At 47.5% G+C, this 22,281-nt stretch overlaps 1 protein-coding gene across 1 annotated transcript in view; it reads right to left on the bottom strand.

Annotated features, from left to right (window-relative positions):
• BFSP1 (beaded filament structural protein 1) overlaps positions 1-19,971 on the bottom strand; it is a 41,275-nt gene extending 21,304 nt beyond the window's left edge. Inside the window, exons 1-3 of the mRNA XM_059134098.1 lie at positions 19,578-19,971; positions 13,254-13,314; positions 2,931-3,026 (exon numbers count right to left, since the gene is read on the bottom strand). Coding sequence (XP_058990081.1) covers positions 2,931-3,026; positions 13,254-13,314; positions 19,578-19,951 — 531 coding nt within the window. The 5' untranslated portion in view covers positions 19,952-19,971. The remainder of the gene's footprint in view (positions 1-2,930; positions 3,027-13,253; positions 13,315-19,577) is intronic.
• Positions 19,972-22,281: the final 2,310 nt, after the last annotated feature.

The raw sequence follows: 22,281 nt of genomic DNA on the forward strand, positions 1-22,281 counted from the left end.
CATACGATCTCTCTGATATGAGGAATTTGGGAGGCAGGACAGGGGGTCGTGGGAAAGAGAGGGAAAAATGAAACAAGATGGAACTAGAGAGGGAGACACACCATAAGACACTTAATCTCAGGAAACAAACTGAGGGTTTTTGGCAGGGAGGGAGTTGTAGGGATGGGGTCTCTGGGGGGTGGACACCGGAGAGGGTGTGTGCTATGGTGAGTGCTGTGAATTGTGTAAGACTGATGAATCACAGACAGGTACCCCCGAAACAAATAATATATTATATGTTAATTTAAAAGAAAACACACACACAAAAAAAACACAACTGAGCTGCTTGAGATTTTGCCTCCGGGACCAGGCGACCCCAGTGATGAATGCTTTCATGTGTTCACTGTCACAAGCAGGACAGACCGTGACCTGAGGAGTGGACAATTTAATCTTTACAAGAACAAGGGGACAGATGAAGAAACTGACTCTTGGTTTATCTCACCATTTCCCTTCAGTGACATGGATGCTTTGCTGCTGGTCTTCTTAGAGCCCAGGATGGCAGAGCGAGGAGAGGAAAGCAGAGACGGAGAACAAAGAGGTCCCATAGGCTACAAAGGACCATTTCGGATCCCAGAACAGGGCAATGCTTCAAAGGATGATCAGTTGATCCCAGACTAAATCACTTACAAGTTGGATATGGTCTCAAGTAAGTGATTTAAACCTCCTAAGACTCAGGGTTTTGCATGAAAGACAACTAACAGTCTGGAGACGGGGCCTGATCCTCTTTCCCAGCAGAGCACCTATGCCCAGTTCTGGGCATGAGAGCCAACGGCACCACACAGAGAACTGCCTGTGGCCATCTGGTCTGGGAAGCAACACCCCCCAATCCCACCTCGCCCCCAACCCAAAACCAATGACTCCTTGGCACAGGAATACAAAAGGCCAACCCTCTTGCCTCAAGGTGGGACCAACCCTGTGGGACAATTCACACTCCAGACCCTCCATGGGATCAGGCTGAGGCCAGACTCCAGCTAAGCCCACACCCTTGCTCAGCTCCCACCCCTGTGCCCCTGTTCCCCCTCATTTCCTCCTGGGAGCTCACCTCTAATACAGCCATCATGCTAAAATCACCACCTGGGCTCTTCTCCTAGGGAGCCTGCCCTAGGATGCTAACTCACAAGGCTGGTGTTAGGACCCATGAGGGAAGCTTTGCCGTGTGAGCTCTATTGTTGTTCTAAATGGCCTTAAAGAATGCTTTTAGTTGCTTAGAGCACCGCTCCCAGGATTCCTGCAGGAAATAGCAGGGGCAAGAAGACAGGTGGGGAGGAAGAAACAAGCCAGGCCTGGTGGAAAGGCAGAAGAAATGTCAAAGGGAGGGACACCCCTTCAGTGTGAGCAACTGGGCCTCCCACTGAGTGCAGCAGGTCTACGCGGAGGCAGGAAGAGAGTCTAACGCTACCGAGCACGTACCAGGCTCCAAGCTGTACCAGGTGTCTCACCGACACTCACATGCTGCCTCAGTTTCCCCAGAAGCAGACTGTTTGAATGTTGTGACCCTCCAAACGTCACCTATAGAAGCCTTAACCCCCAGTGGGATAGGGGTGTGGAGGCGGAGTCTTTGGGAAATAACTAGATTTAGATGGGGTCCTGAGGGTGGGGCCCCATGAGGGGATTAGTGCCCTTAGAAGAAGTGACACCAAAGAGCTGCTGTCGAGGAAAGCCCAGGTGAGCACACAATGAGGAGACGACGTCCGCAAGCCAGGGAGACGGCCCTTCCGGAACCTGACGGGCTGGCACCCCCTAGATCAGTGGACCAGCCTCCAGAACTGTAAGAAACAAATTTCTGTTACTTCTAAGCCACACAGTCAGTGGTACTTTGTTAGAGCAGCCCAAGCCGGCTAGGACACAGGCCCCAAGAGATGAATCTGAGGGCAGTTTATGCGGGTGAAGATGCCAGGAAATGTTATTGGAGGATAAAGTAAGACGGGAAAGGGAAGGCAGCCAATAAGGAGCGTGTTACCAGTTAGCACCGTGGGCACCCAATGCTCACGCCTCCTGGGGCTCCCTGGGAGCTGTGCAGAACAGCAGGTGAGGGGGAGCTGGGGCGTGAATCCACCGGCATGCATTGGTCACTAGCTGGGGCTGCTCCAGGGGCATCACATCCCGTGAACTAGAGGCCCCCTCCACTGCCCAGAGAGCATCCAGAGGCAGAGTACAGATACTGGTAGCTGGAGGGAGGCCACAGCCCACCAGAGAGGTCAGCCCCCAGGACCATGGCCAGGCTCACAGATCCACTACAGTTAACTGCACCACTGTGCAGAAGGAGAGTCTGGCATTTAAAAGATGAGGCAGCTCAAAGTGGGAAAGCCACTTGCCCATGGTTACACAGCTCCAGGATTTGATCTGTCGAGTACACCAAAGCCCCCCAAAGTCAGGAATGTGGGAAGCTAGCAGGAATGAGAGGCAGAGCAGAGCACTGCATGACAGAAAGCTCCGGAATGCCAACTAACTGGCTTGGAGGCAGAGCTAATACATATATATAAATATATATGTGTGTATGTATACACACACACACACACACACACACACATATACACACACACGCATATATGTTACATTTTCTTCATTTCTGCATTTCTTGAGCTGAAACAATTGACGAACCTAGCTTACTCAAGATGGATCCATGCAAAATCACTTTGTGAATTGTAATGTACTCAACAGACATGAGTTCCCAAGCTCTCCCCTCAACACACACACAACTGCCTCCTCCTCTGTATACGTCTGCCTCACTAAGCACCACCCAGCAACTGATCCATCACCCACTTGGTTCAATACGCCCCAAAGGAACCCCCTACAGCAGGCTCAAGTGTCAGCCACGAGTGCCCTGGCCTTGTCTGGCCAGCCCCAAACCAGGTTATCTGGGGGATGGGCTTCAGAAGGTTTATGGTTACCTTTTTGTACCTATCCTTTGCTGCACTGATGTCGTCCTGTAGGAACTGGGCTTCAATCTGAAGGCGTAGGTTATGGAGTAAGGCTTCATCAGCTTCCTGCAAGGAGAAACTGAGTCACACACCAGACTTGGAGGGACGGCATGGTGGAAGGATTGGCACATGGGTGTGAAATTACCAGGTGTATGGACCACACAGAACTCCTGGGGTCTTATTAAAACACAGGGTCTTGTTCAGTAGGTCTGGGAGAGTGTCTGAGATTGTCTATCTCTACTAAGGCATTGGGTTAGCCCATTAGACCTGGTTCAGAACAATTCTCCACAGAGCTTGATTTTGCCCCCGAGGGGACACTTGGTAATCTGGAGACATTTCTCGTTGTTACCACTTGGGTGCTGGAGTGTGACAACTGGCATCTGATGGGCAGAGACCAGCAATGAGGCTATGTATAAGACACAGGACAGCCCCACACAACAAAGAATTCTCCAGTCCAAAATGTCAATAGTGTCAGGCTGGCAATACCTTGATCTAGAAAGATCAGGGAGAAAATCAGGATATAGTTACATACCAACAGCCTTAAAATTTCAGTTACATCTGTATCTGTTCTGTATCTCATGATCAGGAAATTGAGTTTCTAAGACCAAGAAAGTCTTACGTGAACACCAAAACCTTCATTTTAATAGTTTTCTCCCAAGGACTGCTGACACTTACCCCTGACGCTATATATCTTTAATACAAAATCACTTTTTTTAACGATTGCGGTGGTAAACAGTGTTTATTCCTTTAAAATTGGAAATGACACTTAGGACAAGAGGCTGAGGGTTCTCACCAAACATTCTGATAGTTCATTGGCTTTCATCTCATTGCTCTTATTTGAGTAAACCAAATAGCTGAAATACTGTGCTCTTAATAAGATAGCATTGTCGGAGGGCCGGAGTGGCTCAGTCAGTTGAGCAGCTGCCTTCAGCTCAGGTCATGATCTCAGGGTCCTGGAATTGGGTCCCGCATTGGGCTCTTCGCTCAGTGAGGAGCCTGCTTCTCCTGCTCTCCTGCTGGTGCACGCTCTTTCTCTCTCAAATAAGTAAAATATTTTTTTTAAAATATTTTACTTATATATTTGACAGAGAGAGCACAAGCAGAAAGGCAGGCGGTGGGGGGGCGGGGAAGCATGGTGGTGAGCTGAGCGAGAGCCCGATGTGGGGCTCCATCCCAGGACCCTGAGATCATGACCTGAGCTGAAGGCAGAAGATTAACCCACCGAGCCACCCAGGCGCCCCATAAATAAAATCTTTTTAAGGAAAAGTAAGATAGTGCTGTGATGGCTGAAACTGCCTTGATGCTATAGCAATCCCTCGTGATATTACTGGTGAACATTCCTTGGGTTCCTCAAGATTGTCACTCTCTTGAGACACCTCTCCAGGAACATGTGCCAATACCTGGGGCCTTGCCAAATGAATTTTTTAACTGACTTATTAATGACTTGTTAAAAAGCATGATGAGGGGCGCCTGGGTGGCTCAGTGGGTTAAAGCCTCTGCCTTCAGCTCAGGTCATGATCCCAGGACCCTGGGATCGAACCCTGCATCAGGCTCTCTGCTCGGCAGGGAGCCTGCTTCCCTTCCCCTCTCTCTGCCTGCCTCTCTGCCTACTTGTGATCTCTGTCAAATAAATAAATTAATTAAATCTTTAAAAAAAAAAAAAAAAAAGACGTTTCCTCTAAAAGAAAAAAAAAGCATGATGAATGGAAGCCAGGTGCTTTCAATAAAGGTGGATATGTGGTTGACTAACGTATGTAAGACATTCTCCATCCTTGCGTCAGCAGACTTAAAATAGTCAGGCATGAGCACTGGCCAAGATATTTTGAAATATACCCCACTCTTGCACTAAGAGAATTTAGATTTCAGGGGGCATTTTGCCTTGGCTCGTGCAAATAAAAATGAAACAAGCGATCCTAATACACAATGTTCAAATCTCAGGCATAATTTAAAATCTTCTGGTAGCTACCATAAACAAAATGAAAAGAAATGGGTGAAAGCAATTCTAATAATAAATTTTATTTTATCCACGCTATCTCAAATATTATCCTTTCACTGTAATCAATAGTTTTAAAGTTATTAATGAGCTATTTTGCATTCTTTTTTTTTCTTTCAGGCAAGGTCTTTGGAACCTGGTGTGCATTTTACCCTTACAGTGCATCATGATTGAACTTCCTGTGTTTCGATCGCTCCCCAGTGCATGTGGCTGGTGGCCCCCGAGAGGGACGATGCAACTTTACAGGATGAATTTTGGGCACAAGGGAGCATCCCCTTCTTTTTGCGTGTCTCCTCCAGGTTTCTACTCCAGGGGGAACTCCCCCCAGTTTCTCTCCTCTCATTTCTGGTTACTAAATCCTTCCCTATGAAGACTCTGAAGTCCCTTGGTATTGGAAAAGTATTGGAAGCCAATACTGAGCAACCAAGGAGGGAGGGAACCCTCAGAGAGAAAGAGAGAAGGACCCCAACCTGGAGCTGGTTCCCTGCCCACTGCCCCTGGACTCTTCTCTGCTTTCCCCAGGGTCTGCTCACTTCCGGGCCTGGAGTTGACTTCTGCTGCCCACTGGGAGACGGAAGAACACAGTGAAAGATCGCAACCTTTGAAAGACCCGCACAGGGTCTGAAGTCCTTTTTTTTTTTTTTAATCAGAAGAGAATGAACCATGGGCGCCTGGGTGGCTCAGTGGGTTGGGCCGCTGCCTTCGGCTCAGGTCATGGTCTCAGGGTCCTGGGATCGAGTCCCGCATCGGGCTCTCTGCTCCGCAGGGAGCCTGCTTCCCTCTCTCTCTCTCTGTCTGCCTCTCCATCTACTTGTGATTTCTCTGTCAGATAAATAAATAAAATCTTTAAAAAAAAAAAAAAAAAAAAAGAAGAGAATGAACCAAATTACAAAGCAGGGATGCACAGCTTCAGGTACAGGGCTCTGAACTGTCTGAACTAAGTTAATGTGAAAACTACCTCTGGGCGTTCAGTGTCTGGGCTCATACTTTGGATGAATGAATGAATCAGTCCCTGACTTTTGATGAGCTCTGCGCTTGGGGCTTCATGATGGGTCCTTGAATTCTCTGTCACAGGGACAGTAATGCAGAGTTCAGTGAAACCTCAACAGCAATGCTTTTCCCTTCAGAAGAAGCAAGCTGTGGGGCGCCTGGGTGGCTCAGTGGGTTAAAGCCTCTGCCTTCAGCTCAGGTCATGATCTCAGGGTCTGGGATCGAGCCCCGCATTGAACTCTCTGCTCAAGCAGGGAGCCTGCTTCCTCCTCTCTCTCTCTGCCTGACTCTCTGCCTACTTGTGATCTCCGTCAAATAAATAAATAAAAATCTTAAATTAAAAAAAAAAAAGAAGAAGAAGAAGCAATCTGTCCTCTCTCCCCCACCCAAAACTCGATGGATTGATACACTTGTAACAAATCAAGGTGTTCATTCCCCAGGGCAAGTGAGTCGGTCCCCTCAAGGTGAAGGGTGAAGCCCCTTCATGAGAAAAATGGTGACACAAGGAAATCCCAGGAGTCTTTCCAGTAATGGAAACGGGCTGCGGAACCAGAGGTGCCGGGATAATTTACAGACTCCAGAGGAAAGGCAGCCAGGTCTCAAGAAGGACAGAGAGCAAGGCAGTCTCAGGACTCCAGCAGCAGGAGGCAATGGCTCTGCCCTCAGGATGACGGGGTACAAATGAATTCACCTTTGCGTCCCAAGTCTGAGTCACATTTCCGGGAGAGTGCTGTGATGGCCAACATGAGTCACATAACACATAACCATCAGCTTCACTGACAGTCCTACCAGGGCCCCACTGATAGAAGGGACCATCCAAGTGTGTGGGAATGCAGCTCTACTCCCTTCAGGAGCCGTGGTTTGTGGTAGTAGTGATTCTCAACCCTATGGACAGGGACACCCCTTGGGGGGCCATGGCTCAGTTTGGAGCAGAGTTGGTCCAAGACCTTGAGTCGGTCCTTCTAGATAGCCTCCTACCCTCCCTTCTTCTCACCCTCCCACCACACCCCTCTTAAGACTGCTGAGGATGAAGTGAGGCAGAGAATTATCAAAACATCTTCATTTTGGGGCGCCTGGGTGGCTCAGTGGGTTGAATCCTCTGCCTTCGACTCAGGTCATGATCCCAAGTCCTGGGATCGAGCCCCACATCGGGCTCTCTGCTCAGCGGGGAGCCTGCTTCCTCCTCTCTCTCTCCACCTACTTGCGATCTCTGTCTGTCAAATAAATAAATAAATAATCTTAAAAAAAAAAAAAATCTTCATTTTCACCAAAAACTCATCCAGGATTAATCCACAATCACCAGAGCTAAGAAACTGGAAATAGGGTTTCAAGGAGTCTTTGTGTCATGACTTTAAAGTAGTCAGACACACAATTTTAGAAATAGAAGGGACCCTTGAGCTCACTGGTCCTCAGATTTTTTTTTAAGATTTTACTTATTTATTTGTCAGAGTGTGTGCACATGCAGGGGGAGGGGCAGAGACAGAGGGAGAAGCAGGCTCCAGGCTGACCAAGACCTCATCCCAGGACTCTGGGATCGTGAGCTGAGCTGAAGGCGGACGCCCAACTGACTGACCCACCCAGGTGTCCTGGTCCTCAGATGTCTCTCAAGTTACACGTGTCATCTTTCAAACAAATATTCCAGGATGCCAGAGTATAGGGGGAAAACAGAGGCGTGCTTCTGGAAGGACATGATTGCAGTAGGGTAGGGGGCCAGGCACCGCCCTCCACGCCCCGCCACCCCGCAACCTCCCAGCAGCCCTCTTCCCTCAGAGGGAAACGCAACTGAGTCTCTCCTTACAGATGGACAGGCTTAGGCCAAACTGACCAGTGGGTCACGCAGCTAGTTAGTGGAAGCTAATGGGAAACGACAGAACTGGAATCTGTCTTCCCTCTACGAGTCAAGAGTTGAGTGCCGTGTCCTGACCCCACCCCGCAAGGTGCCTGCCCTTCTTCCTCCATCTCCCTCTTAGGCTCTCACCCAAACAAACACGCTTGGTTCCCATCAGCCAAGCCTTGAAAACGACTCACAGGTGATAACAAAGACTAGCTGATATTTATCCTTAAAATAGGGGTTACAGAAATGCTTCTGCAGCACATTCTCTTGCTTTGAGGACAATCAGCTGACAAACTGCCCCCAACACTCGCGAAGGTGAGCAGGCACCTCCCGGACAGTTGCTGGTGTAGCCGGGAGGATTCGATCGGGAGTGCTCTCTTTTGTTCGCACCAGAACTCAGAAATGTGTGGATGCTTGTGTTTTTATTATGCTTTGGATGCTGTCGGCTGCATTTTTTCAAAAAGCTCCCAGCAGCAGCATCTAGACTTTTTCCAAATGTAGACTCTGGGTCAATAGTCTAATTTTAGAAAACATTCCAACCCGGACGTTTGTATGTGTTGGCGATCTAGGCCAGCAATTCTCGAAGTGTGGTTAATGGTGGCTAGGGATAACGAGAAACGTAAAATGATGCAGGGAGTAAAATATCTGGCAGGTCCTAAACCTACTGGGTCAGGATTTCTGGGGCCAGGACCCAGGAATCTGTATTTTAACATGCCCTCCACATGCTGCTGGTCCACACGGTGATTTCAGAATCACTTACCTAAATCATTTTTTGAGAAAAAGACTAGAGAAATCACTAAAGTCCAACATGCCTTTGAAGAATCAAGTTGCCAATCCATTTACAGAGATGCTAGAAATCCCACTAAAAACCCAACTGTCTGTATCTTTGCCCAGCCTCAAATCCAGCATCCAAGTGGGTATTCAAGTTCAATGAGATAGCTAGTTAATTAGCATTTAATTAAAAATACACTTCAACCTCAGATGTCAAAAACCTTCCCCAAAGTTGTAGGTTTGCATCCTTCCGGGTGCTAAGGCTGGCCCAGAGCGCGGTGCTGAGTTTTCTACAACTCTGTTCTGGGCTTCCCATTGCCTTATCCTCCGTCTCTCTGCACACCTCCTGGTTCTTCCTCTGCCCTTCTGTTCTCCAGCTTTTCCACTCCTAACCCTCCTGAACTCAATCTTCCCTGTTCCCTCTCTTTCTCATCTCCAGATCTGAAAGTTCGGGAAGGTCATCTCCAGCCCCAGAGTTGTTATTATGCAAATGAAGCCTTGTCACCGGGAAAGCAAAGCCTTCATGCCTCTTCCCCAAATGCCCTTGCTTCTTGCCCTTTTCCCGGATATAGTAAAGATACACAAATTACATGGGAAAGCACATAAGGCAGCTTCAGGCACTTCTTAAAAAATTGTTTTTAAGTCAAAGCATTTGACTAGAACATACAACATTTTAAAATCCTGGGGATTTTGGGGCACCTGGGTGGCTCAGTGGGTTAAGCCTCTGCCTTCGGCTCAGATCAGGATCTCAGGGTCCTGGGATCATCGGGCTCTCTGCTCAGCAGGGAGCCTGCTTCCTCCTCTCTCTGCCTGCCTCTCTGCCTACATGTGATCTCTGTCTGTCAAATAAATAAATAAAATCTTAAAAAAAAATAAAAATAAAATTCTGGGGATTTCAAATAAAAAAGGAGAGAAACCTTAAAGCCTCCTTATAGTTTTCTTAAGATAAGCAACACTGTGCATTATGGGGACAACTAACCTTATATACATAGATAGAAAATGAGTCCTAGAGGTTAGCCAAACCCAGATACTTAAAAGTCATCAAAAATTCTTACTGCATCAAGTCTTAAAATCTGCATAACTTCAGCCATAGCATGTAAGTGGTATGCTGAGGAATTATCTTGCGTTGGCTTTTTTTTTTTTTTTTTTTTTTTTTTGGCTTCTAAGAATACAAGAGCTCTGTTCTGAAGGTGTAATGACATGGGCAGTATTAACAGATGACAGTCTGGGGAAAGCAGCAGCAATCCCTCTTGTCAACATACACTGTGATATTTTCCAAGCACGGTTCAAAGACTGGGTCAATGGTTTCTCTTGTACCCCATTTTTCATGGCCATACCTAGGGATGAATCCCTTCCACAAGAGCCAAGGAAAGGGGCTCTGACACTGAGCTGATAGTCAAAACCAGGTTGATCTGATATAGGTAGACCCTCAAAGATCTGTGAACCAAAATCACAGCTACGACCAGCCAACAAGACATGAATGTATTCTTCCATTTCTACCTTCTCACATGACCACCTCAATGGACAGAGAACATCTAGCCTTCCCCTGGCCAACCCCTTGAGTTCCCCTGAGGCAAGGACTGGGTACATGTTGTTTATTCCAAGAAGTTCTGGAAGGGAGGAAGTGATCCAGGGAAAGGAACAAAGGCAATGAAGGTGTCTAAGGGGCAGATTACCACTGTGGACGAGCACACCTCAGTAGTGCTGAGGACCATTTAAGAGACTGCAGAACTCACCTCTGAACTGTTGCTATGAGCTGTGGGGCAGCTGGGCACCTACTCCCACCCCTCAGCGGCTGAGGTTTGCTCCTGGGGTGCTAACGCCCACACTTCTGGACTGTGCCTCCAGCAGATCATGCATGTTCCCATGGCCAGAGACATGTAGGAAGTCACTAGTGTGTTCAGCATGTCTGTGTGACCTCACAGGATAGGGATGGAGCACCAACGTCAAGTGTGAAGCGCCATCTTGACCCCAAGACTCTGGCTTTGTGTCTGTCTCCTGAGAGACAGAGATTCCCTGAGTACCCTCGGGAGGCAGAGAATGAGTCAGGTACACAAAAGACTCCTGACCACACCTGCCAAGGGTGGGGTGTGGGGTTCGAAAGGCATTGACCCTCCCCAGCGTGAGCCTCCTCACTGGCAACAGAGGGGCTGGGCGAGGTCGTTTCTGAGGATGGAATAAATAACCACAAGACTGTGCCAAGGCTCGGGGCTGGTGTGTGGCCATCGTCACCTCCCTGCATCAAACACCGTGCTCATGATTTCTGCTACCACCGCATACCACCTGTATTTTTAGTCACCCATTATTTTTCTTCAAATTGATTCATTTTTACTTATATGCATTCAAAAAGGAACTTTTCGATGTCACCTGCTATCGAGAAGAGGTAATCATAAAAATAAATCCACAGCTGTTAGAAACTCATTCCTCCGCGCACCACCGAAAGTCCCCTCTCACTCCACCAGGGCCATGAATCCCACACTCTGGGGAAATGAAGCTGACGTCCCACACATAAAGTGCTCTGCAAGAATAATGGTGACAGGCAAGTCACAGACACTGCGCGTCACACCATTCTTACTGGGCGCTTCGACAGACATCCACTCCTTGGTGGGGGCACTGTTACTGCTCTTACTTCAGCAACGGAAGCAGCCAAGGCTCAGAGAGATGAGGCAATTCACCCAAAGTCTCACAGATACTCGACAGCGGCATCAAGGGTCCTGTTATCAGGCTGCCCTCCCTTTTTGGACTGGACACTCGCTTGTGAGCAGAAGTGTCCTTCCCTGCCGTGCTGATGGCCTGCGCTGGCCCTGGCCTGAGCTGCTGGTAACATCTTTCCCCAGAACTTCTGTAATATTCTGATGGGACAGATACTCCAATGACCCACGCTATCTGTCCCAATACACACCAAAGGGAGGCCTTTCCCTTACCTGGCATTTTCTCTGATACCTTATTTTTCTACCCAAGAATAGGTATTGCTTTTGTAATAAGAGAACAACAACAGAAGGCTGGAGCTTGTTTTTAAACCCAGTGTTATTTTCCACCAAAGCTAAAAAGAGGGTCCATACTCTTTCTCCCTCCTCTCTGAAGAGTGGCAATGATGGGACTGCATGAGTGACAACGTTAGAAGTCAGTCCAGCGAGAGCCCCACTTGCAGTGAGGACAAATACTCACAAAGCAAAATGTGGCAGTGTTGGGAGGGGCTAACTGACACCTAAGTGAGGGGTGTCACCAGCCACCTGTGTCTCTGAAAGCAGTAGTCTGTGGATAAGGTGGCAGCCCCATCTGGCAGCGGGGATCCCCACCCAGAACGAGAATGGGGATGACCTGTAAGTATCAGCAGAACAGCTGGGTGATGTCTGATGCTAACAACACCCAAATCCCAGCTCAACCTTTAACAGGGTTGGGGCCTTCACAGTCCAACCCAATACAAGACCAATCAACAAGCCTGTGCACTGAAGGTTCTCCTAAGCTCACTCTCACCCCAAACCTTTGTGTTTCTATCTGGGGTGTTCACATGGTGGCTGGCCTGAGACAATCCCAGTTCCTGTTAGTTGACCTTGGTAATTATTGGCAGTACCTCCCTTCTTCACACAGTGTCCTGTTCAGGCGATACATCATTTGCTCACACAAAGAAGGGCACAGAAGCATCACGTGGATGGTAACACAGACAAAGCAAAATTCAGTTTCCCTGGGTTATGGTTCTAACTTTCCTACTGGTTAGCAGACTAATCCTAGACAGCAGAGGCTGGACAAAGCTAGCAACTGGTAAACACCCTGAGCCAACCCGGACTGTCTGTAATGGCTGCCTGAAGCTCAACGTGGAGAATCCTAAGGCCACATCTAGGCACAGCAGGGAAAGGTGCTGTGTTTGCTCAGTAATTCTGATGAAGAATTATGGGTGTGGAAGGGAGGGAGAGGGGAAAAGGAACCTCACACCCTAAATAAGCAAAATTTCAATGAAACAATCTCTCTGGGTCTTTCTGCTTGGACATTTGAGCTCTGAAGTGTCAGCTATTTGCCATCCCTGGTTTCGTCCAACCTCTGAGATACCAAATTATTCCATCTGGGAGTCGAGGTCCCCTGGCTGAAGCAGAAACTCCAATCAGTTAGGATGATGATGAGCTTCTGAAGAAGGACATTCCCTGCAAAGGACAACCCCCCAGAACTCTCCAGGAGGGTCTCCAGCCAGAAGGTAAGAATCCCAGATGCCACCCCCCCCCCCAGGGCTACTCTCCAGGCTCCAAGAAGGGAGAGCTTAAAGAGAAACGGAAATTTCTTCCTCTGTTCTCTGAGAATTCTCTTGCACAAGAGCAATCTTGAAACTTTCAGCCAGCGGAGTGGAGATATCCTTGCTCCCAGTAACCACTGCCTAAAGCAAATTTCCTAAGTTTGGTGGGTTTGACACCAATACATCTGAATGGCACAACTGCAGCCAGTCACCAGAATGCAGCCATGTTTGAAGAGCCTAGCACAACCCATGAAGCTTAACAGTCTAGGGTTCTCTCGTGAGACCTCATGTGTTGTGGGAGAGGACAGGGTGTCTCGGGTGCGTGAGTTCACACAAAGATGTAGTTGAAAATTAGGAATCAAGAAAGAGAATGACAGAAAAAGAAATAGGTGAATCCTAAAAGGACACAGAGAGGAGGTGTGTGCTAGTCATTTCAGCCACTAAGTTCCATTCTCAAACTCAAGTCCATGCTCAGCTCACCTTGTTAAGCCGTTCCAGCATTTCTTTTAGGAGCAGTTGACACTCACATTCGTTTTCATACCTGCAAATGGGACACATAAGCAAACGTTGGACAGCTTCCGTGATTCCACACGTGATGATCACACAATCAGCGTCAAGCTTCATCTGAGATGAGTACTATGCTGTCTCTTTAAGGAGAGGTCCCTAAGGTTAAAATAATAGCTAATGCACTGCAGAGCCCATGGCTCCCCAACCTCTTCCACAGCCTGGCCCATGTGCAGAGGGCTGCGGTGGCCACCACATATGGGGTGACTGGGAACGGTGAACGTGACAGGAGTCCCCCAGCCAGGCAGCTCAAGGTTGAAGGAACCGTATCTTCACACACCCGTAACCCAAGCACAGCAGTGGCACAGAGGCTTCTCTGCATGACCTACAACAAACACCCTTAACCTGACCTCGTTTGAGTTGGCTAAATGGTTGTATTTACCTGCGTGTGTCAGTTTTTCTGGATTATGCCATATAATCCTTACAAAACCCTGGAAGAGAGCAGTTATCATTGTTTTCCACGTGAAAGATGGAAAATGGCCCTTGACCTCCAAGCAGCTGCTCCAAACACTTCTTCCCCACCTCTGTGTCCTCACCCCTACACACCAAAGCCCTGCTCTGGGCCAGTGGGCAGGGCGGCTGGACAGGCCAGTGTCTGTGCCCCTGGGGCAGTCCTCAACCTCTGACAGAAGGTGAGTGGGTACATAAATACCGCGGTTCCTTCGCCCTCAGCTAGGACAGCTGAAGGGTTTCTCCACCTGGCAGGCTAGCTCCAGGAGCCCATGATGTTAACCTGTTGGATAATGCACTCGGTGTTTTCTGCCTTCCCCTCCTGCCTCCAGTCCTCACTCCCGAAACTTTCTTCTTCTTTTTTTTTTTTTAATATTTTATTTGTTTTTTTGACAGAGAGAGATCACAAGTAGAGAGAGGCAGGCAGAGAGAGAGAGAGAGGGAAGCAGGCTCCCTGCTGAGCAGAGAGCCCAATGCAGAACTCGATCCCTAGACCCTGAGATCATGACCTGAGTCGAAGGCAGCAGCTTAACCCACTCAGCTACCCAGGCGCCCCCAAACTTTCTTCTTGAGGTCAACTTCCAAATAAGCTACTAGCCCTCAAACTCTTTGATCAGGCTCCGCTCCTGGAAGACTCCAAACTAAAAGAAAGCTGGAGTCAGGACTCACACTGGACTCTGACACCAAAAACTGTGCCCCTGGTAGCCACACCACGCTGCCTAGGTAGAGCAGAAAGATCCCCCCCAGATTTAAACATACGCAAAACTGATAAAGCAACAGATACTAGGAATGTGTGTAGCTTTCCTCCTAGTCATCTTCTTCCCTGGACTTATAGAAAATGATAGGGATCAAGGAGGGAGAGAAACCCCAGAAATCATTCTGTTCAGAGAGTTTCCCTCTAGGGGGAGTTTTATCCCCTTAAGAAAGACAAGGCTTGGGGCGCCTGGGTGGCTCAGTGGGTTAAAGTCTCTGCCTTCAGCTCAGGTCATGATCCCAGTGTCCTGGGATCGAGCCCCATATTGGGCTCTCTGCTCAGCAGGGAGCCTGCTTCCTCATCTCTCTCTGCCTGCCTCTCTGCTGACTTGTGCCCTCTGTCTGTCAAATAAATAAATAAAATCTTAAAAAAAAAAAAAAGAAAGAAAGAAAGAAAGAAAGAAAAGAAAGACAGAAGGCCCTTTCCCAAATGACTCCCCCCTTGTTCCCTGTAAGCAGTTCCCAATATCCATCCCGGCCTTCTTCCAGGAGTTACAGCCCTTGATGTTTGGTGGGCACAGGGCTGCCTAAAGAGGAAACTACATTTCCCAGCCTCCCTTGCAGCTGGGTGTGCCCATGTGACTAAGTCTTCACCAGCAGGATGTAAGCATAAGTTTGCAAGCAGTCTCCAAATATCTTTGATAGGAGATGATGTAGGTGTGTCCTTCTGTATCCTTTCCTCCATCCTGCACCTGAAACAAATGCTGCTTCCCTGAAGCACAGGCAGAGCCTTCTGAGCCTCAAATACTACAGAGTGGTATGCTGAGCTGTAAAGCCAGACCTGACACCAGAGAGAAATCCATCCTGGATAAGCCAATGTCACTTTGGAGTTTATGCCCTTTGTGGTTGAAACTAATCCTAATTAGCACTCCTCCCAACCCACAGAGCCTAGCTTTCAGGACCCTTGCACACCCCTGCCATGGACTCAAATCAAGTACTTAAAGTGATGCTGGGAACCCCTGCTGCTGTGTCTGCAGAACGAGAGAGTCCTAACTTCAGGGAAGAACAGTTAGGAATATGTGCACTGTGCACACTCCAGCTCTAAAGCCAGCTGTACCAGGAGGCAAAGCGCATCTGTACAGGCTTCACACTTCCTACTGTCGCACTCCGCAGGTTCTTTTGTGTGTGGCTCTAAAGGAGCCAGAAATTACTTTTTAATGGGTAATTAGATTTGAGAATAAACTGTTAACAAAATCCAAATTTTCCCATTCTGCTTTCCTCCTAGAAACATCGAAAAATTTCTGTAGCTTAAAAACATGTTGGATAAATGCAATAACATGTTATCGTGGGTACGTTCATGCTGTAAAGTCTAGATATTAAAAACAAGTGACTTTATTATGAAGACTTCACGATAAACTCATATATATATATATTTTTTCACACAAGTGCATATATATATGAATGCATAAAGTGAAAAAAAACACTTTGCCTTCAATTATCTAATTGTTTTTTAGCAATTTGGACAATTGACTGTAGGCATCAATGTATTTTGATAGTTCCGTTTGTTTTTATTTCATTCTTGTTTTCTTTCTTTTTTTTTTTTTTAAGATTTTGTTTATTTATTTGACAGAGAGAAATCACAAGTAGATGGAGAGGCAGGCAGAGAGAGAGAGAGGGGGAAGCAGGCTCCCCGCTGAGCAGAGAGCCCAATGCGGGACTCGATCCCAGGACCCTGAGATCATGACCTGAGCCAAAGGCAGCGGCTTAACCCACTGAGCCACCCAGGCGCCCCTCATTCTTGTTTTCTTTAGTCTTTGTCTGATGTGCTGGAAACCTGACTTTGAAATTATTCAACTATCCAAGTAGAGAATGGGCTTACCAAGACTGCATATACCTTCCCACTTCTGCATTATTTTCACCTGGCTTTGGCTAGCCATCAGCTCACCTCTGGGATGTAAAACCACACTTGGTGTGTGTGTACTCATTTCTGTGAGTGGATGTGATTTTTATAATCATTTTCAAATCCCAATACCTCAGTCAGAATATCAAAGTATTTTCAAGGGGGCAATGGAAGGGAATGAATTAATAAGAATTATTTAATCAATCACAGAGCCAGAAGGGACAACTCCATGATGGACACCTAACTCAGAACCAAGTGAAATCAGGAAAAGACCAGGAAAATTCAAATGGCCATTCCTTCAATGAGGGGCTCAAGGGAGCCATGACCACCCAGACAAATCACAGCAGACGGGGGCCTCATGATTAGGTAAAGACCATTTGGGGATCCAGGGTTTCCTGCTGGCCCATGGAGCTGCCCTGGGTGTATGAACCAGTGTACGCTTCCCTTTGCTATAGAAAACATGCATTTCGTTTGAATGAGAACCTATCTTGGGTCTCGCTCTCCAGGAATCCAAGAATGGATCCTCTCCAAGACACAGTGTTCTAAAAAGTAGAGGGTGAGAAAACCCAGATTTAAGTCCGGCCACCCACTGGCCCTCCTGAAGCCTCAATTTTCCCATCAGGGGCTCTAACAGGTGGATTTCCAGATCCCTTCGTCCAGCTCCAAATCTGTTTCTATGGATCAAACCCGAAAACAGGACTGATAGGAATGAAATCAGCGAGGGCCACCTGGGTAGCTCAGTCAGTTAGGCATCTGCCCTCAGCTCAGGTCATGATCCCAGGGTCCTGGAATGCAGTCCTGCATCAGGCACCCTGCTCAGCAGGAAGCTTGCTTCTCCCTCTCCCTCTGCCCTTGCCGCCTCCTCTCCCCCTCCGCTCATGCTCTCTCTTTCTCTCAAATAAATAAATCTTAGAAAGAAAAGGAATGAAATCAATAAGCATGATCTGATAAACATGCTCAGTACACTTTGTTGAATAACCGACCCACCATTCAGCTTAAGAATGTGGGACTCATGGGGCGCCTGGGTGGCTCAGTGGGTTAAGCCTCTGCCTTTGGCTCAGGTCATGATCTCAGGGTCCTGGGATCGGGCCCCGCATGGGGCTTTCTGCTTGGCAGGAAGCCTGCTTCTCTCTCCGCCTCTGCCTGCTTGTGCGCTCGTGTGCATGCTCTCTCTCTCTCTCTTTCTCTCTCTCTGACAAATAAATAAAATCTTAAAAAAAAAAAAAAAAGAGGGACGCCTGGGTGGCTCAGTTGGTTAAGCAGCTGCCTTCAGCTCAGGTCATAATCCCAGCGTCCTGGGATCGAGTCCCACATCCGGCTCCTTGCTCCGCAGGGAGCCTGCCTAAAAAAAAAAAAAAAAAAAAGAATGTGGGACTCAGACATACAGCACGTTTGGAAAAGACCCTCTGGGAACCCTAGACCAGGAGTCCCCAAACCTGAGTTTTCACTGAAATTACCAGTGAGCTCATAAAACTTAACATTTCTGGGCCTCTCCTGGGGTACAGGATTGGGCCTGGACATTTGTATTTTTAAATTAATTTAACTTTTTAAGTTAAAATAACTCCTAAATGAATAAATCTCTTCCATGGTTAGACGCATTTTTTAAATTACATTAAAAAAAAAAAAAAACTGTTCCATTAAAAGTCTCCCCTGCTCCCCTGCCCCAGTTCCCACTCCCTGGTCCTCCCCATGAAACCAGTCTCACTAGGTTTTTGCGCACATCTGCTTGTGTTCTCTTTTTCCTTATGCAACAAAAAAGTATACTCTTCTCCCTCTTCTTTTTAAAGCAAATGACAGTAACGCACTATTCCCTTGTTTTACAACTGCGTGGCATTCCATTGCATAAATGAAGCATAATTTGATAACCTATCTACCTACAAATAGGCATTTAGGTTCATTCCACACTTTTGCTATCTCAGATCACACTTCGATGAGGGCATGCCATTTTACACCTGCTGGAGCATCTAAGAATGAATTCCTTGAAGTGCCCCTACAGAATAAAAGAGCACGTGCATTTAACCTGGGAGGGCGGTGGCAAAATGCTGGCAAATTGCATCCTTTCTTCTTTTTAACAATTCCTCCGGTGATCTTATCATCTTACTCAGTCGGCTCTGGACCAAGGCTTCTGAAACTTCAAGCTTAACTCCATCTCTAACCATCTCCTGGGTGATGGCAAGGTTGCCAGTCCACCGACCACACTTCAGGTAGCAAAATTCCGGAGCATATACACGTTGAAATAATGTCCAGGTATCAGCTATGATGCAGTAAAGATGATTAAGACTTCACATGCCCAGGACCCGAATTCCATCCCGGTGTAGCAATGCACTAGCTAAGTGACCTTGCCCCAAATTTTGACACTGTCTAAGCCTTTGTTTCCTCACCTGCAAAACAAATGCAGTACCCTCTATTCCAGGATAAGGCTGTGAGGACCAAATAACATGGATACATCTCAAAAACACTGTGCTGAGCAAAAGGATCCAGACATATTACCCCCATCTGTAAGATTCCACTTTTGTGAAATTCCAGAACACGCGAAATTAATCTATGGTGACAGTAATCAGAACACTGGGTGCCTCCCGGGTTTTTTGTGGGGGAGGGGTGCAAGGTGACTGGGAAAGGACAGAAGGGAACTTTCTGGGGCGGTGGAAATACCCTGCTTGTTTGGATAGCTACATGGCTACATTGTCAAAACTTATTGAACTATGCACTTAACACCTGTGTATTTCTTTTTTAAGCTTTTATTTATTTATTTGACAGACAGAGATCACAAGTAGGCAGAGAGGCAGGCAGAGCGAGAGGGGAGGAAGCAGGCTCCAACACCTGTGTATTTTTTAGAAAAGATTTTTTTATGTAATCTCTACGCCCAAGGCGGGGCCCGCACTTACAACCCCGAGATCAAGAGTGGCACACTCTACCAATTGAGCGCCAGGCGCCCCCCCAAACTGTGCATTTTATTGCATGTAAATTTGACCTAAATTTTAAAGCGTATTACAAGTAAATGATACCACTTCGTGCAAACCGCGAAGTGCCAAACTGCGAAGGGAAGGGTTCCTAGGTAAGGGAGAGGCACCGCGCCCGCGCCCTCTGCGGGGACGAAGTTCTGGGTCGCAAGGCGTCCACCCACGCCCTGCCTCCGTTTCCATCCACTCCACCTCCACCCCTATCCCACGCCTCCCGAGCGCGCGGCCGCCGCTTACTTGCTGCGGAACTCGTCGAGCGCGCGCTGCGCCTCCGCGCCCTGGCGCTCCAGCCGCGTGCGCTCAGCCGCCAGGTCCCGGGTGCGCTGGCGGTTGCCCTCGACGTGGCGGGCCAAGGCGTCCTCCGCGCCGGCCAGCTCGCCCAGGCGCTGGAAGGCGTCCAGCTGCCGTCGGAGAACGGCGTGGCGCTGCTCGAGCGCGCGGGCCCGCTGGACGTGGGCGGCCACGCGCTCGCCGAGCCCCTGCAGCGCCGCCAGCCCCGGAGCTGCCGGCCGGCCCTCCACCAGGCTGTCGGGCTCGGCGGCGCGCGGCGCCTCTTCGGCGCGCTCGTACTGCTCCTTGCGGGTCTGGAAGACGTAGCTGCGCCGGTACATGGCTCCTGTGCAGGCGGGCGCGCGCGAAGCCGGCTCCCGGAGGCCGAGCGCCCAGGCGGCGGGCCGCTAAATAAACATCGGGGGCCGCCCCCGGCACGCTGCTGGGACGTTCCAGAGCTGATCATGGGTTGAGCTCAACACTGGGCCCAGCCTCTGGAAGAATAAAAGAGCAGCGGGCCTGCTTTTGTCCGCCGGATTAGCGGACCGTACAGCCCTAGGGGTTGGAAGGTTTATTGGGCAATGAGGTTTTTTGTTCTGTGATTGTTAAAGCCGGTTGCTTTATGATTGAATGGAGGGTCAAGAGGACAAGAGAGGCATGACTGCTTCCTCTGGGGATTGTGAAGGAAGCCCAAGGGAGCTTGTTAAACTTAGACTGGCTCAAAAACCCAAGGACCTCTCTCTTTGTCTCCTCTCTTTTCGTCAAAGTCTCAAGGTCTCAACTGCAGACCATTTTAACAATACCATTTTTTCCTGTTTACTTAAGCAGTTCTTTTGCATAATCACAACATGACATTTAGGAAGCCTCCTTTTGTTAGGGATTCTCAACCACGGATGCAAAATAAATGGCCCATTCCAACAAAACTCTGATGGGTGCTGCAAGCAAGTTCTTACAAACACCTATGTATATTTGTGGGAAAACATTCTTTGTACAATAACTTAAGAAACAGAAGCACAGTTATCATTATGATATTGCCCTAGTTCTTGTAGGTCCTGACATCTTTTCTGGAGTTGGAGGGAAAGTAGAGCCCCATCAGGATATCCACATAATTGATTATTTGACTAAAGAAAAAATCCTTACAACCTAAAAGATTGAAGAAATTGGCCATCTCCCAATTACAGAATATGAAAGAGGTTTTTGTTTTTGTTGTTTTGTTTTGTTTTGTTTACCACTGTGTTTCATTTTAGTTTGTATGAGGGAAATAGCAAAGCTAGGCTTTAACAAATTTAAAAGTTGTGGGTGTTGAAAGAAACTAGTAGCATTTGATGTAAATGTTCCTAAGTATAAATATTTTGTCATATCTCCAATTTAAAAATGATTATCAAAACAGCTGTTGTCCTAAAAATAAGGATTAGCAGTACCATATAAATAACAAGTATATAGATTGTACAGAATTATGTAATTATACTAAAAATTAAAGTCATAGTTATCAAAGATCAAAAAATGACACAGATCTTTGATGGGTTTATTTCTCCAAAAAGACTGTAAGATAATGGAATGAATTCAGTCTACAATGAATCCAAGGTAAGGTCCAAAGTTGTGGTAATGGTATGATTGTTGTCATATTTTCTTTTAAAAATAGATTTGAGGGGCGCTGGGGTGGCTCACTGGGTTAAAGCCTCTGCCTTCGGCTTGGGTCATGATCCCAGGGTTCTGGGATAGAACCCTGCATGGGGCTCTCTGCTCAGCAGGGAGGCTGCTTCCTCCTCTCTCTCTGCTTCTCTGTCTACTTGTGATCTCTGTCTGTCAAATAAATAAATAAAATCTTTAAAAAAATAGATTTGAAAATAGATTTTATGACCAAATCAAGGAGAGCCACATGAGTATTTTTTGTAGATACACATATATCCTGCTGATGACATGGTGAATTGGTTTCAGGCTTCCTAGAGAGCAAAACCAAAGCAGAATAGAGATTATAAAAGCATTCATTTCCTTTGACATCATGTATCAGTCAGCTATTGCTACAGAACAAACTGACCCCAAAATTGGCATACAAGAAGAAATATCTAGCAATAAATAGACTCCCAGGTCTGCAAGTCATCAGGATACCTTCTCCTTCAAGCTCCAGGCCTTCTAATCAGGTGGGACAGCTCTGCTGCAAATGACTCTCACCCTCCTAGAACTAGCAATGACAAAAGGCCAAGAGTGAGCCCCCCCAATCTCATTCCAAGCCTTTGTTTTCATCGTGTCCATTAACAACATCCCATTTGTCAAAGCAAATCCCATAGCTACAGCCAAAGTCAAGGGACATGGAAGAGGCATGGCCCACCCCAAGGCCATGGCAAGGGTATGGGTGTGTAACTATCACACTGGAGTGAAGAATTGGGACCAGCAACCCAGTCTACCACACACAGTAATCCCATTTGAAAAATAGATATTCCAGGAACATAACAAAGGAAAAAATATTATTTCAGTGATCCAATGGAACAAACAGAAAATATCGACTCACAAAGCATAGTCTCAGGGAGATGAATATTGAGCAAGGTCAAATCCCTACCATCAAGGAGCAGGGAGACAAATTCCTGCTCAACTAATTAAGACCCAAGGAAATCCGAGGTAAGTTCTAAAACAGAGATCTTACCAAAATGCTGTGAACCTAAGAATCAGCAGT

This window comes from Mustela lutreola, chromosome 9, assembly GCF_030435805.1.
Source record: "Mustela lutreola isolate mMusLut2 chromosome 9, mMusLut2.pri, whole genome shotgun sequence".
In the NCBI taxonomy this organism is placed as follows: Eukaryota; Metazoa; Chordata; class Mammalia; order Carnivora; family Mustelidae; genus Mustela; species Mustela lutreola.